The sequence below is a fragment of the Myotis yumanensis genome, unplaced genomic scaffold (genome assembly GCF_028538775.1).
Source record: "Myotis yumanensis isolate MYYU_CA2020_CCGP unplaced genomic scaffold, mMyoYum1.0.hap1 SCAF_22, whole genome shotgun sequence".
Lineage (NCBI taxonomy): Eukaryota > Metazoa > Chordata > Mammalia > Chiroptera > Vespertilionidae > Myotis > Myotis yumanensis.
Window position 1 is genome coordinate 4,942,650 of NW_027223773.1, and position 16,390 is coordinate 4,959,039.

The 16,390-nt window shown below is 45.0% G+C and overlaps 1 protein-coding gene across 2 annotated transcripts in view; it reads left to right on the plus strand.

Moving 5' to 3' along the window:
• Positions 1 to 16,390, plus strand: part of RYR2 (ryanodine receptor 2) — a 193,065-nt gene that overhangs the window by 54,337 nt on the left and 122,338 nt on the right. For both annotated transcript variants that reach the window (XM_070401320.1, XM_070401321.1), the window contains exons 11-21: positions 145 to 301; positions 4,091 to 4,255; positions 5,159 to 5,280; positions 6,197 to 6,380; positions 7,193 to 7,328; positions 10,279 to 10,374; positions 10,715 to 10,833; positions 11,143 to 11,276; positions 12,921 to 13,162; positions 14,538 to 14,730; positions 15,147 to 15,363. In XM_070401320.1, the coding sequence (XP_070257421.1) occupies positions 145 to 301; positions 4,091 to 4,255; positions 5,159 to 5,280; positions 6,197 to 6,380; positions 7,193 to 7,328; positions 10,279 to 10,374; positions 10,715 to 10,833; positions 11,143 to 11,276; positions 12,921 to 13,162; positions 14,538 to 14,730; positions 15,147 to 15,363 (1,765 nt within the window). The remainder of the gene's footprint in view (positions 1 to 144; positions 302 to 4,090; positions 4,256 to 5,158; positions 5,281 to 6,196; positions 6,381 to 7,192; positions 7,329 to 10,278; positions 10,375 to 10,714; positions 10,834 to 11,142; positions 11,277 to 12,920; positions 13,163 to 14,537; positions 14,731 to 15,146; positions 15,364 to 16,390) is intronic.

Genomic DNA, 16,390 nt, shown 5'->3' on the forward strand with positions numbered 1-16,390 from the left:
CCAGCCTCACGGGTTCCGAGACCATTCAATAAGACGGTACATGCAGAGCACCTTCCGTCATTGCTGACACGTACACATGACTTGCTGTTTCCCTGTGGCTGTGGCTGTGGCTGCTGTTGGATCGAGTCTGACCTGTCTCTGCAGGTGGAGTGGGAGCCACATACGGTGGGGCCAGCCTTTCCGACTGCGGCATGTCACAACGGGAAAGTACCTGAGTCTCATGGAAGACAAGAACCTTCTCCTCATGGACAAAGAGAAAGCCGATGTGAAGTCTACGGCCTTCACCTTCCGCTCCTCCAAGGTGAGCGGGATAGTAGTGCGGGGTTTCCTGTAAGTAGACCCACCACGTTTCCTTCGGGTACTGGTGAGCGAAAAAAAAGCAAGTTGTAATGACAAAATTTTATTGTTTTGATTTAAATAAATCTATGTTTGTACATTTTTATATGCTTGATAGGGAAGGACTGCTCTAAGATGTTAACTTTGAATATTTCAGAAAGATCAAAATAGAAGGTGTGTGGGAACATGAGTGCAGGAAAATTTTTGTTTAACTTCAAAAAAGTCCATCTCCGGATTATTTTGCCTGTTACAATAGCCATATTTCTTTGTAACAAAAAATCAAGGAAAAGCCACCACTGCACTGACGTTCTTGGACATGTTTTGTGCACATTTTTTACTTGTTTCTTTGATGGATCCTAGAACTGGACATACTGGCTCAAAAGCTGTGAATATTTTCAAACACTCTGAATAAAAGTTCTTGCCCAAAGCAGTAGCTTTTGAAACATTTTTTCTCCAAATATCTCTCCTAATATGCACTTGGAGAATGGGGGCTGTTTCTGGATTTGGGCCATTTTGTAATGTCGTAGCTCACACAGGAAGTACAGAAACCAGGGATCCCAGCACCACTTTTTTCTTCTAAATGCTCACCAGAGGAATGAAGGTATTTTTTCCACTTATTTTTATTTTTTTAGAGAGAGTGGAAAGGAGGGAGGGAGGGGCAGAGGGAGAGAGAGAAACATTGATGTGACAGAGATACATCAACAGGTTGCCTCCCACATGCACCCTGGGGCGGGGATTGGACCTGCAATCCACGTATGTGCCCGTGGCTGGGAATCGAACCAGTGACTCTCCGGTGCACAGGCCAACACTCCAACCACTGAGAAACCTTGGCCAGGGGCCAGCATCACTTTTTAATGAAGTCTTCAGTGTCTCTGAGTCTGGTCTCCTGCCTGGCACTCATGTTTGGGGAACTGCTGTCTTAAGCAGGTTGTTACTGACTTGCTGCCAAACCCACTCCACTCGTTTAACTCACACTGCTCGTGGTAACGTGAGAACTGCTCGTGGTAACGTGGTTGAGAAAAGAGAAGGTGAAACGGAAGGCCAAGAAAACATTTTAATTTGAAAATCACAGTAGAATTCTGATTTTAAAATAATGGCCAATTAGGTAATTATAATTTTTTTCCAGGAGATAGAGTCTTTTTATTGCTTTCTAAAATTATTTATTATAAGGGTAGATCTTGCCAATCACATATGTATTATATTTCCCCAAGATGTAATTTTTTAGCCTAAAATGCCTCTAAAATATGCTGCTTTGGGGGATTTCCTCCAGTTTTCCTTCTCCCATGCGCCACAAATAGAAACGTGCTGCTATCGAAGTGATGAAATCAGGCTCAAATAAGACTGCCAATGAGATCACAAGGATTATGGAACAAATGAAAAAATAGAACAAAATCATTTTTAGGACATAGTTTTTAGTATGCTATTTTTGTTTGGGATTTTTATTCTTGGTTCAAAAATATTTTAAATGCTTTAAAACACACACATGAAAATAAGAGTAACGGTTAATTTATGGGCCAAATAATGTGCGAAGTATCTTATATGTGTTATCTCATTTAATCCTATGAAGCTTAGATACTATTTTTTTAAATTTATTTTTTAATCCTCACCCGAGGATATTTTTTCATTGATTTTTAGAGCAAGTGAAGAGAGAGTGAGAGACAGAGAGAAACACATCGATTGGTTGCCTCCTGCATGTGTCCCGACCAGGGCCCGGGCTGGGAGGAGCCCGCAACAGAGGTACATGCCCTTGACTGGAATCGATCTTGAGACCCTTCGGTCTGCAGGCCGATGCTCTACCCACTGAGCCAAACTGACTAGGGCTTAGATACTATTTTTAATCTTAATTATACAGATGAAGAAACTGAAGCAGGTTAGGTGGTATATCCAAACTTTGAGTCTAAGTAGTAAATCTAAAGCCTTCTTTAATAACAGAATTAAAGATTTAAAATAATAATAGCAGACAGGGAAGATATGTTGTGATCAGATGAGCACACCTATTGTAGTTGTTTAGTGATGACTAAATATCTAAAAGATGAAAGTAAAATGAAGAACATGTATATTTTTTATCAAAATAAGTATACAAAATTATCATTGTAGATACATTTTTATTTAATCAGGATTAAATTCAAATGAGATTTCTGCAGTAACCTTTTATCAAGGAGTGCTGATAGTATAATAGAAAATAAGACCAGCTGTGGCTTTACAGAAGATATGGAAATTCAATGATAGTTTTTATGCTGACCCTTTTATAAAATACGTTTTTACTTATTTTTTAGAGAGAGAAGAAGGTAGAGGGAGAGATAGAAACATCGATGTGAGAGAAACATCAATTGGCTGCCTCCTGCACGCCCCCTACTGGGGATTGATCAAGCCTGCAACCAGGAATGGAACCAGTGACCTCTTGTCCTGGTGCATGGGACAACGCTCAATTGACTGAGCCACACAGGCCAGGCTATGCTGATCCTTTCTAATGGCAGTAGACAAGAGAGTGGGCTCATTGAAACCTCCAGTGGTGAAGATGAGGTCTATCAGTCAGAGCCAATATGAATTACTAAGTTACTCAGTTTGTTACGCGGCTTTGTTTTTTAAGATCACGGGAGCTGGTGAAGTTAGCCAATAGTGCAAGTGGTGTGAAAAGGAAGGACATGATGTGAGAGAGAGACATCGATTGGTTGCCTCCCACATGCGCCCTGACCAGGGCTGGGGATCGAGCCTGCAACCCAGGTACGTGCCCTTGACTGGAATCGAACCCAGGACGCTTCAGTCTGTGGGCCGATGCTCTATCCACTGAGCCAAACCAGCTAGGGCAAGGTGTGGGTTTCTGTGTTATAAGATTTGTATATTGCACCGTGTGCCCACACCCACATCAAATCTCCTGTCACCATATTTTAGGGCCCCTTCATCGCCCACCCCCTCCCTCTGGCAGCCACCACACGCTGTTTGTGTCCATGAGAGGGAGCATGTTGAAGGAGGCAGCATGAAAGCGCAGGGATTTGAAGGAAACAGCTGGTATCAGAGCATCGACTGCTGCTTCAGAGCAGAGGGAGGTTAGCCCAGTGGCCCATTAGGAGCCAGTGACTCTGTCGTTCAAGTTGGAAATTGCATTATGGGAAACCGAGTTACAGTCGTTTTGAATAGTTCTAAAGAAAGCATTAACATCCTTGCTAACATAATCACCATTATCATCATCGTTTACATAGCCAAAATAGTAAAAATTTACGTTTATTTTATCCTAGATACTGTGTTGAAATATTTACAGGCATTATCTCATGTTTTCTGACATGTTTGTTAGCTTTATTTACAGCTGAGGAAACTTAAAAAGCTTTGTTCAACTTTTCTAAGGTCACAGAGGTAGTAAGTGGCAGAGACTGGACTCAAAACCGGATTTTCTGTCCCACAAACCTGTGCTGTTAAGTACAAATAAAGAAAAAAATAATCGGGAAAGAATATGAAGCCTGAACTACTAATTTTAAAATATCTCGTTTGGAGTTTGTCATTTGGCAATATAAAATTTTGTTCTGGCTAAAATAATGTTCTATCAGTGTGAGTTATTAAAGAATACATTATTTATTTTTATAATTCTCTACTCATATCTTCAGTATTGGTTGAACTGCTAGAATAAAATATTTGACGGTTATTTCAGGGGACTTCAGAGGGCTTAATTTTTCAAGGAACACATTTACAACAAGGCAAGTCTTTTCAAGATAAAGTCGTATTTTAAAAATTTGCTTATCTCTTTTCCATCTCTCCTTAGGAAAAATTGGATGCAGGGGTGAGAAAAGAAGTCGATGGCATGGGAACCTCTGAGATCAAGTATGGAGACTCGGTCTGCTACATACAGCATGTGAACACAGGCCTGTGGCTGACTTACCAGGCCGTGGACGTGAAGTCTGTGAGGATGGGAGCCATACAGCGCAAGGTGAGAGGCGAGAGAAACCCCATCTCGCAGTCATCTCTTATGGCCAAAATACACAAACACAAGGCAAGAAGAGGTAGCTAACACTCTCAGCCACCTGCTGACGTTCATTCTCGACATGCATGTTCCACTTTGCATTGCTTTCTAGATAGTTTATAATTTTAGTTCTCCTTACTAATCTTAACTCATTACACCTGTTTAGATGACAACTATCTTCTGAAAGTGTTGAATGAAGGAAGCTGGGCACCAGTGGCTGCCCATTTCGTGGTTCCATTTATATATAGAGCCCAAGTGACCTTTGCTGTTAAAAGTGAGAAGGTGGGGACCATTGTGGAGGGCAGGGCAGGAAGCGAGCTCTGGGCGGATGTGGAAGTGCTATGATCGTGTCTGTTTACTTAAGGTTTCTGCACTTGTCTCTTCTCATCTGGTACTCTCATAGTAAGCTTAAAAAAAAAAACACCTAATAAGAACTAACAACATAAAAATGCAGTTTTAAAGAACCTAGATGCCTTAGGAGCATTGCTGAGCACTATTCATTACCTGTCTGCTCAGCTCACTGTGCCTGCTGAAGCTGAATGGCTTCCTTGGCTGCTTCCCTCAGAGGGTTAGACTTGGAGCAGTCACTGAACGTGATGTGTGAAGATATTCTGGGGTTTGTTTTGCTCAACTCAGTACAATAACGGATTAATTCTTTAAAACAGTAACTAAATGCCTGGGTGGTCCAGGGACCTTTACATATTATTTTGCCTCAACCTTTAGGGTAAAGCTTTAAAATCATCAACAGTTTACAGTCCCCTCCACCTGTCTTGGTTCTGTGTACTGCCATGGCCTCTGTGAGTGCGCACCTTCCTAGCCCCGTTGGGAAGGGAGGTGTTGGAGTGATGGTGGTCCCTGTGCTTCCCGCAGGCCATCATGCATCACGAAGGCCACATGGACGATGGCATAAACTTGTCCAGGTCGCAGCACGAAGAGTCGCGGACAGCGCGGGTCATCCGGAGCACCGTCTTCCTTTTCAACAGGTTTATAAGGTACATTTCATGTCCTTTGTTGTGGTGGCTATTTGACATTTTACCTCAATTTCCTGATTGAATCTACAAATAAATAATTCTAAAGTATACTATGGTGGTCAGTCTCAAAGCTTTGAGTTTAAAACTCAGAATCTCGGGAAGCTCAGCAAATCCACACACTTACATGCCAATAATACGTTTTCCTTCAAAGGCTAGGAGATGCAGCATGATGCCATTTTAAAATTTAATTTTAAATACATTTCTTTCAGGTAATAGGAAAGCATTTAACATATTGTTTCCTGGTGACTAAGTGAATCTTACGAGTTAACATCATTAGAATATCTTTTTAAACAGAATGGCAGTGAGTATCAGCAGCTAACAGCTCCTTCTCCCAAAACCAAACACAATGGAACGAGAAAATGTCAAAATTATCAGTTCGGGGCGTTGCATCCTGAAACTCGAGCATCGAGTGCTTTATAATGAAAATCAGTTGGTTTCTAAATATTGGTCCTCTAGGCCCTTCCAGCTTTTCTCTAGATAAATTTCTCTCAGTGCTGGTGTTTTTAATAAAACATTATGTATACATGAAGGAATATACAGTTTTTCATTTGAATATATTAATTATCGCTTGAGTTTCTCCTAGGAAGTAATTGAATGGTTCTATTTATAATGGCAGGCATGTTTCACTTCCTAACCAGGCATTTACTATTGCGTCTCCTTAGTTTGCATATGTAGATACTGTATTTGAATCATTTGTGAGTTTATTTGGTTCAGTATGATAAGAGATGAGTTTGACAATGTTATAAATAAATGTATTTGTGATTCAAATATTGTTTGCCTTTTACAGTGGTATTGGGAGAGAGGGTAAAGCTTTATGAACTAAAATCCTACATAAAATTGTGAGTCACCGATGAGAGCAATGGTGCTGTTCATTTAGGGGCCTGGATGCTCTGGGCAGGAAGGCGAAGGCGCCCCCGGTGGACTTGCCCATCGAGTCGGTCAGCCTGAGCCTGCGGGACCTGATCAGCTACCTGCACCCGCCGGCCGAGCATCTGGAGCACGAGGACAGGCAGAACCGGCTGCGGGCCCTGAAGAACCGGCAGAACCTCTTCCAGGAGGAGGTGAGCTGCTCCCAGCGTAAGTCCTTTCCACTCTCCTCCTGGGAAAGCGGTCCTCCGTGGGGACTCTACTTGACATCTTACACTTAGCGATCAGAGCAGCGGGCGCACTGTGCTGGCTGCAGGAACCAGGCCTTGGAGAGCTGCGATGGTTGTCATTTCTGCCAGTGTCTAGGGAACGCCTCTCCTCACGCCCCTGGCAAAGGACCGTGTGTTACTGTCTCCTCAGCCTTCGCTTCACATTGGTCATTCACTGCACTCTTCTTGCTTCGTGTTACTTATGTCAAAACAGGCTCTTCAGGTGTCTAAGTGAATGCAGGTTCTTCCAGCTCCTGGGAGCTGCCCCAGGAGCACAGGGAGCTTGTGTTGGGACAGAGGCTGCCCAAGAGAGGGTCACTCGGCAAAGCGCCAGGCCCCTGCCTGGACACAGCGACCCCACTGCTTCCTTTTGCTCATATTGAGTTTCCGTGTATGGTTTTATTTCACGAAAGTTCTGCCAAAAGAGCGGAAGTGCCGTAATTTACAGACAGAATAGTAGCAGGACCACCTGGGAGGGTCCAAATGCCGGGACGGGCTGTCCTAGAGTCTCAGCGAGGGCCCCAAGCTGAACTATCGATCCGGCCACCAGGCAAGCGGCCCTCATTCCATTCTGTTTGTCACGCGGGTGTTGCTGCTTGTCCTGCGAATAAGTGACCTCAGTTTTCTTAACGACTGAGAGGCTCACCGTCAGCCAGGCTTTCCAGTTTTGAAACCACTTTGCATTTGGGGTGTGAGCAGACCGGATGTTTCTGACGGTGGTTTCTCTGCCCTCGCAGGGGATGATCAGCCTCGTGCTCCAGTGCGTGGACCGGCTGCACGTCTACAGCAGCGCCGCCCACTTTGCCGAGGTCGCTGGCGGAGAGGCGGGGGAGGCCTGGAAGTCCATTCTGAATTCCCTGTACGAGTTGCTGGGTAAGAAGGGTGGCTGGGTTTTCAAGGCAACTGCTGTGTCTGTTGAAAATGATCCCAGGGCACTCCCAGCCGTTTTAGTTCTTGCTTCCTATTGGAGCCGTTAGTTTTTACCCGAGCTGCACTACGTGCAGTGATGCTTGCTGTTGAATCATCTCGGTGAAGCGTGGCCAGAGCTGTGGCTTTGCCTCTGGTAAAGGAGAGTGGTCCAGGGTGTGTTTGTGAGTGGGGGTCTCTGGGTGATGAGCCTCAGATATTGGCTTTGGATTCTGAAGAGACTCCCACAAAGCCCCTGTTACGCACGCTCCCCCTGTCAGGGATCTCCCAGCCCCTTCCTCTCGTCGTTCTGGGACCTGCCTGTGAGGGTCCAGGGACACTTGAGGAACAGTAAGTGACACAGGCCATGGTTCACACTGCATTCCTCGTGGCCCTGTGCAGACACAGGGCTGCATCGCGTGTGGTCCGGGCGATTACTGCAGCTTCTGCCGTCGCTTGTCAAGGGTCTGAGATTTTGCCCTTCCCAGGGGCGGCCGTGGGCTTGCAAAACAGGGCATCTGCAGTGGGTGGGAAGCAGTGTCTCTCGCAGCATCCAGACCAGCTTCTGTCTGCCCTGCCCTCCGAGGGGTCAGCTGCCTCCAGTGCTGGCTTCCCTGGACGGCCTTGGTGGCTGCAGTCAGCGCTCAGCGCCAGAAGTTTCCTCTCGGACATGGAGCAGTGGCGGGGCTGCCCCTGGAAATGCTCTCGAAGAAGGAGCCTGCTGTTCCACTCATCAGCCCAGATGGTGTCTGTGCCCTTCCTGACCTGGCAGGAGGCCCGGCTCTGTCTGGTCCCGGCTTTGACCCACCCTGGGAACCGGGCCATGCCTTGGCCTGCCTGCCTGCCAGACAGGTGCGATTCCAGAGAAGGCAGGGAGCAAGCTCAGGTGTCTACTTCAAATGTCCATCATATAATAGACACACACATTGAAGAGATTCCCATGAGGTGGCCTTTCGGTAGCAGAGCGGACATGGCCTAGAGCCCTTCCCCTCACAGCCACGGGCCTGTGACTCCTTCCCCGTTATGTCCTTCCTTGAAAAACAGAATTACAAGATCAAGATAGAAACACGAGCTCTCGCTGATCGTGGATGCTGTGGCCCTCCTCCATGTCCAAGTTCATGGACTAAGACGGCTCAAGGCTCCCTGTGTGTCTGTACTTCCTGGGGGTTATCTGGTCACTTCCATGCTCCTTCCCTGTCACCTGTGTTTTTCTAGGTACAGACATCTTGACCACGGACCATCGCCTCCTCACAGGTGCACACACACTGCCCGGCGGATGGTGCAGTTGTGATTTTATAACAGGATTGATGACCCTTTCCCTGCCTAGCTCCGTCCATCTTCCCTCCTGTTTGGAATAAGGAAATCCCCGTTTCCACACATGGAGAGCAGCCCCATGCTCACTGCGTTCCTCAAGGTCTCCTTCCTCTCCCAGGCACGAGCAGGATGTATTTCCCCCAAGGGCAGCTCATATTCTCGAGAAATACTCTAAAATACAGCTTCTCCATGCTCTGCCTGGACTTATTTTAAGCTTACACACTTACATCACCAAACTGGAATCATACTATCAATATCCTTTTCTGGCCTGTTTTCCTGCCGTCTACACTGTGGGCAGTTTTTTGCGGGAACTGTGAACTTGGTCAGTTTTGGTGGCTGTAAGCGCCCACTGAGGGATGCGTCGTCATCACAGTCTACCTCAGTCCGTCCCAGTGTTTGGCTGTTATAAACAGTGACGAACTTCCTTGTATTTCTCCGATACTTCCCCATAACTTTAGGAACTCACTTGACTTCTTAATTAATCTGCTGAGTTATAATAATTCACACAGCCCATTTATCTGTGAAACACCCTGTGCACATGCACACGCACACGGACACACACTCATAATTTCAGTAGGAACTGTTTCACTGAGTTAAAGTTTTTGGTGGTAATATATACATTTTGGAGTTTATGGAGATATTAACAGATTTCTAACACATTTCTGTCTCAATGGAGGAATAAGCCCAGCTTGACTAATGTTGCTAACGTATTTCTGAATATGATTTGTTAATCCCACTTTCGTAAAAGAGTTTTGGATTTATATCTGAAAGGGTTCCCTCTGGCTTCCTGTTAGCATTGATGCCACAGCTGACTATGTGGGAAAGACAGTAGAGGGCGTCCTTAGTTACCAGATGTATTTTGGAAGAATTGAATGACTTTGAAACATGGAAAGTTTTCCATTGAGTATACACATTGGGCTGAAGGAGATCTTAAAGGCCACACTGAAGTTTCATAAAAGACGGGTTCTTTGTCAGAGTACAGAGACCATGAGGTTAAGCAAAATGAGAAGAGGTGGCTTTACTGCCAGGGTTCTCGGGTCCTTGAAATGCGTGTGAGCCTCCAAATAGGAAGAAGAGATACAGGGAGCAGGTTGCAGAGTGATTGCCCATTGGCCCCGTTTCCCCCATATCATTTAACTCATTTCTCCGCTGCCTGTTACAGTTGCTAGTTGTCTCCCATATTCGGTGCTGCATTTATTTTCAGGAAAACTGATGTGCTCTTAACTTCTTCATTATTTGGGTGAGGAAATTGAGCTCTAGAGAAATTCAATAACTTAGTCTCAAGGCTAATTAAAAGCAATGAGTATTCGATCCCAAGTGAGGGAACTCCCAGGACACTGGCTTCTCCATTATCCTTCATTATCAGCTCCCAATGTGAATGTTACCTCCTCGAAGTAATCCCTCCTAATGAGCGCCGGTGGTTCCTTCCCTGCTACCACCTCTGTGCTTTTTCTAACGTCTCCATTGTGTCTGTGTGTATTTGTGTTGCTTTAGAGATAAAGAAGAGGTATTTTGTTCTTGACCCAACATTTTTGAGCCACTATTACTGGTCGCGTCTGGAACTAGGAAATCACACAAATGAGAAATCTTTCTTTTTTTTCAGCGGCTCTAATTAGAGGAAATCGTAAAAACTGTGCCCAGTTTTCTGGCTCCCTCGACTGGCTGGTTAGCCGACTGGAAAGACTGGAAGCTTCTTCTGGTACGTGTCCCGGTACCTCCTCGGATGGGATATAATTCTCCTACTTTATGTCCTTTAAGACATGAAAACACACTCGGAGGTTAAGCGCAATAGAAATGTTTTCCTTTCGGGATGCTGTGTGTTTACTGACTGATGCCAGTGTCGGTATTGTTTTGGTTATTTCTGAAAAGCAGTCTGACCTTACCTTGTTCATTTGCATTTATAAAGAGTGAGCCCTGAAAGCGCCCTGGGACCAGATCCGGCCCTTCCCCACTCAGGAACGCCTCACTTACGGACAAGGGGAGACGTTGATCGTTGTGGACAAGTCACTCTCACATTTTCTCGTTCTTTTTTATCTTAGGTATTCTTGAAGTTTTGCACTGTGTGTTAGTAGAAAGTCCAGAAGCTCTAAATATTATCAAAGAAGGGCATATTAAATCCATTATTTCACTTTTAGACAAGCATGGAAGAAATCACAAGGTAAGGGAGCCCTGTAATGGCCATAAATGAATTCGGGAATCATTTAAAATATATTTTTAAAATGAGATAACTTTAAAGAAGTGTGTCAGATGTTTTATTGCATAGCCAGGTAATATCGTTCAGTGTTTATTCCCAGCGTCAGTGGGAGAAGAGCGTTCTCAGATGTGTGTGGAGGACGATGGTTAGGTGACTGGCCACAGCGCGGTCCTGTTGACATGACTGGAGGAAATGTGTTTCCGTCGGTGCCATGTGCTGCTGACACTTGGTCTGAAAGGGACTGGAGTCAGCTGATGCGATTTCTCTGCGCAGGTTCTGGACGTCTTGTGCTCTCTCTGTGTTTGCCACGGGGTGGCAGTCCGTTCCAACCAGCATCTCATCTGTGACAATCTCCTGCCTGGAAGGGACCTGTTACTGCAGACACGCCTTGTGAACCACGTCAGCAGGTCCGTTCAGACAGTGTCTCCAGATTGGTGGCCCACCCAAGGAATTCATGTGCTAGCTCTGTAGCTGAGACCTCTGGTGGTCTCTTCATTTTATTGGGTTTAAAAATCGATTTCCTTAGTTAATAGTATATAGGAATGTTTTCTACCGATCAGATGGCATAATAAGAATAGATGATCTGAGCGAAATAAGCATTTATCACAGGCCAACGTGTCGCTGGGTTACCACTGACTCTCGGGAGCAGCCTAACAGCCACAGAGGAAATAGCTGGACAGAATTCTACTTTATGTCTTAACATACAACTAAAAGCACTGCCCTTAGATGCCAGCTTTGAAGTGTTCACCAAGTATAATCAAAATATTGAATTAGAATGTCCAAAATGTACTAATTTCCACAAATAACCAATAAAACTAAATTTGCAGGTAGATCTACCTTCCAAGGTATCGAGCATTGAGTGCTGGGTGCCAGCTGCTATACTGAGCGCTTCCCCTGCACTCTGCCCTGTCTGTGTGTGTTCCAGGTGCTGGCACCCACAATTTATAGACGAATGAAAATATGGGAACTGGACAGGAACTCAGGTCTCACTCCAGAGACTGAGCTTGTCCTTATGCAAAATAGTAACAGTGATAATAATAGAAGTACACCTTATGGTTAAGGTATTACCTGGGGTACAGTCAGAACTGTGATGCTGTGAATGTAGCCACTCCAGGGAATACTACCTCACTGTTTTAAACAAAAATGTGGGGATTTGGTGTTTGACTTGATACTGTGTTTTTATTTTTATTTTTATTTTTTTAAAAATATATTTTATTGATTTTTTACAGAGAGGAAGGGAGAGAGATAGAGAGCTAGAAACATCAATGAGAGAGAAACATCGATCAGCTGCCTCCTGCACATCTCCTACTAGGGATGTGCCCGCAACCCAGGTACATGCCCTTGACTGGAATCGAACCTGGGACCTTTCAGTCCGCAGGCCAACGCCCTATCCACTGAGCCAAACCGGTTCCGGCGATACTGTGGTTTTAAAACAGGATTGACTTAAGACGTCCTTCATGGTTCTCTGTAGAATAGACTTACTGTTAATGAGGGTGCTTCCTGAGACCTTCTCTGACCCCTGGTGGTAACATAGGGCACAAGACCCCTCCTGAAATGCAGTTAAATACAGCCAACTAGCGACTCCTCGGTTCCCAGGGAGGCACAGAGAACAACAAAGCTGGTTAGTCACCTTGTTCCTTCTCGAACAGCGTGGCCTGCCTCAGCCTCGTACCGCAGCTAACACAGAGCTTAGGAAGATGTCTCCATGTCCTGGGTTAATACAGCTCAGCTAATTCTAAAGGTCAGCTACACTGCGCAGCTCATTTTAAACGTGGTTAATGAAATAAAACATGCTGATGAGCAGTTGAGATTAATGTTAGCCCCTGATTGACGTTGCCAGGGACCCTGGCAGCAAGCGCCGTTCCCTGAGCCTTAGCCGGGAGGCGGCGTCGCTGTGCGTCTCCGTGACTGTCTTGGTGATGGTGCAGCAGTTAAGGAAATGTGTGTTTAGCATCTTTGAAGAGCAGGATGAATGTTCGGAATAGTGAGACATCAATTTAGACAGTGAAAGGTTGGCTCAGATTTTCTTGTGTGTATTCTCTCTCTTACAGCATGAGGCCCAACATTTTCCTGGGCGTCAGCGAAGGCTCTGCGCAGTATAAGAAGTGGTACTATGAACTGATGGTGGACCACACAGAGCCCTTCGTGACGGCCGAAGCCACCCACCTGCGCGTGGGCTGGGCGTCCACGGAAGGGTACTCTCCCTACCCCGGAGGGGGCGAGGAGTGGGGCGGGAACGGCGTTGGAGACGACCTCTTTTCCTATGGATTTGATGGCCTGCACCTCTGGGCAGGTGAGTGCTGTCCGTTTGCTTTCACAGCGTTGGAAGGAAACCTTTGCCCTTGCTGCCCATTTCTGAAAGCAACTGATGCTTCTATTTGATCCATTTATTATTCAGAACTTTAACATTGAAATGATGAATGAGAGTGGTAAGTAAAAGCAAAATCACTAGGGGAAAAAGAAAACTTAGAATTATAGTATATTTTCAAAGGACTATATCATTTATAAAAAATGTACAGTCATCCCCCTTATCCCCTGGGGATGTGTTCATGACTCCCAGTGGATGCCTGAAACCACGGATAGTACTGAACCCCTATATAAACTATAGTTCTCCTATACACACAACCTTTTCATTTAAAGGAAGCACTTTGTGGCTTCTCTTTGGCAGATCCTAATTGCCAGCCTCCCCACTCTTGCGCTTTAGGGCCCTGATCAAGTAAATAAGGGTGACGTGGACACAAGCGCTCCCATATCACCACAGTTGTCAAGGAGACGGCTAGGTGACTAATGGCGGGGAGTACATATAGCATAGAGACGCTGGACACAGGGATGGTTTTTGTCCTGGTTGGGAAAGAGTGGATGGCTTGGGATTTTATCACGGTGCTCAGAGTAGCACATCATTTAAAACTTATGATTGTTTATGTCTGGAATTTTCCATTTATTATTTTAAGGCACTGGTTTACCCTTTTTAACTGAAACTATGGAAAGTGGAATTTAAGACAAAGGGACATTTCTGTATTTAAAAAGTAGCATTTTGATTCATGAATCAATTGCAAGAAACTTATTTGTTTCCTGCTTATTTTAATTGGTATGTGGAAGCTTTAGCTTCCCATATAAAAAGGACCAAACACAATCCCTGGAAAGTGGTTGGAAAAAATAAATTAAGTTCACTTCCTGGTAAATAATTCAACCTCAGGGATCTGTGATTTATAACCTGCATTGTGAGGAATTAGTTTATGTCACTTTGTTTCAGAAATGTGGGGCTGTTTACAAATAAGTATATAGTTCATTTCAGCAGCTACCAACTCTCAGCTTTGCTGGTTGATTATATATTAACAATGATATCTACATATCTATCTATCTATCTATCTATCTGTATTATATCTTTCCTCTAATTTATGAAAAGGATATGTTTTGGTTGGCACCATTTAAAAGTTTATCTCTTGATTATGTAGAAGTTCCATTTCATAACATGGCATAGCTTCTGAAAAAAAAAAAAGCAACGCTTTTTTGACAAAGGATTTAAGGTATAATATTATATGTGTCCCAGCTTCTGTTCTATTCTCGTGTTGTGCACTGATATGTCACTGCCGCTCAGACCTCTGCCTTCAGCCCTGAAGGTGATTCTCTGAGATAAACTCACATTCCCTTCCTTCGTTTCCTCACAGGCTGTATCGCCAGCACCGTGAGCTCGCCAAACCAGCACCTGCTGAAGACGGATGACGTCATCAGCTGCTGTTTAGATCTAAGTGCCCCAAGCATCTCATTCCGAATTAATGGACAGCCTGTTCAGGGGATGTTTGAGAACTTCAACATCGATGGCCTCTTCTTTCCCGTTGTTAGTTTCTCTGCAGGAATCAAGTTAGTATTTCTGTGTTTGTGGTCTGTTTCCCTCCTGCTCACACTTCCACAGGACACTGCACTGCCGTCACCTGCTCCCCTAGCCTTTGCCACTCAGGGTCATCCCTCCCATGGCACCTGCCTGTTCTTACAGGAAGGGGCTCGAGTCACCCCAGAGGTGATCTGGGGAGGCTGGGGCTTTGTCCACATACCCATGCACTAACTCCCCCAAACCAGTGTCCTGAAATACTTCAAGTCCATTTTTTTTTATTTCCTAAGGGGAAATGGACAACATGGTGTAAGAAATACCACTTAATTTCCTTCTATTTAGTTTCATTAGTTTTCTTTAGTAAGTTTTTTTGGTTTTTGACTAAGGATAAGAAATAAGGTTACATTTTTTCTTCAGCAAACGGAAATATCATGTATGTCCTTTTCAGGGTACGCTTTCTGCTTGGGGGGAGACACGGAGAATTTAAATTCCTTCCCCCACCGGGCTATGCTCCTTGTTATGAAGCTGTGCTGCCAAAAGAAAAGCTGAAAGTGGAACACAGCCGCGAGTACAAGCAAGAGAGGACTTACACCCGGGACCTGCTGGGCCCCACAGTTGCCCTGACCCAAGCCGCCTTCACGCCGGTCCCCGTGGACACCAGCCAGGTACCCGCCAGCCTGCTGGCACCGTCCGTGCTGCGGTCATTCTGATGTGCAGGGCTCTCAGCTCCTGACTGCCAGCCACAGGAATGCATGTTTTCAGTAACATGATTTATATGTGCGATTGAAGCAAGTTTCATAACATAATGCTGAGCTTTACCATGTTGACGTATCTATTTTCTCTTCTACTCGGTTTTATTTTTATGGGTGGTCCTAAGCCATTACGTTGCTTTTATAACACAGTGAAGGTCACAGCCTTAGGTAGCCCATACTAACTTTAGAGAGCACTTCCTACGTAGGGTAGACGTGGAGTTTTTGTCTCTTCTCCCATCTAGATACACTTACTATTTTGAAACGACTTAATCTTGGGTAGAGATTGAAGTCATGGGCTCTACAGTTGAAATTCCTGGGATCCGATGCTACTCTGGGACCTTGAGGACCTGGGTAACCCCCACTGCTCTGGGGAGAGGAGGCGGTGAGAGCTGCTCCCTGCAGACCCTGCCTCATCTGGGCACGACCAGGCGCTGCTCTGCTTGTTGAAGATTAGTTGTGGGTGACACAACACCTCACCTTGAAAATCATTTTGTATTTTTTATAGAAAAGTTATTAAACTTACTCTTTATAAAGATTCTATTTGGAAATCACTGAAAATACAGAGGTAAGAGGAAATAGATCACTGCAATCAGATATTTACTGGCTCATGGAGCCAGTGCACTGTCTGGGCAGAGTGGCCATCACCCAGTCTGTGGATGAGGCCACGACGGGGTGAGGACTCTGTGTGATTGTCCTAAATAACGCAGGCTCTGCTGGGCAGCCCACGTCCATCCAGCAAGGCATCTTTCCTTGTGGCAGTTGTCCCGATCGAACTCTGTCTTCTTTCTTCCTAACTTTGTTCATAAACTAGAAACCTCAGTTGCCACCCTCCCAAAAAAGGTCCCAAAATTTCCCTAAAGAATGTTTAGATAACTAGTTATATTTTTACAACTAGGTTATAATAGATGGCTTAGAACCTAGGTATTTTATTTTAATGGTT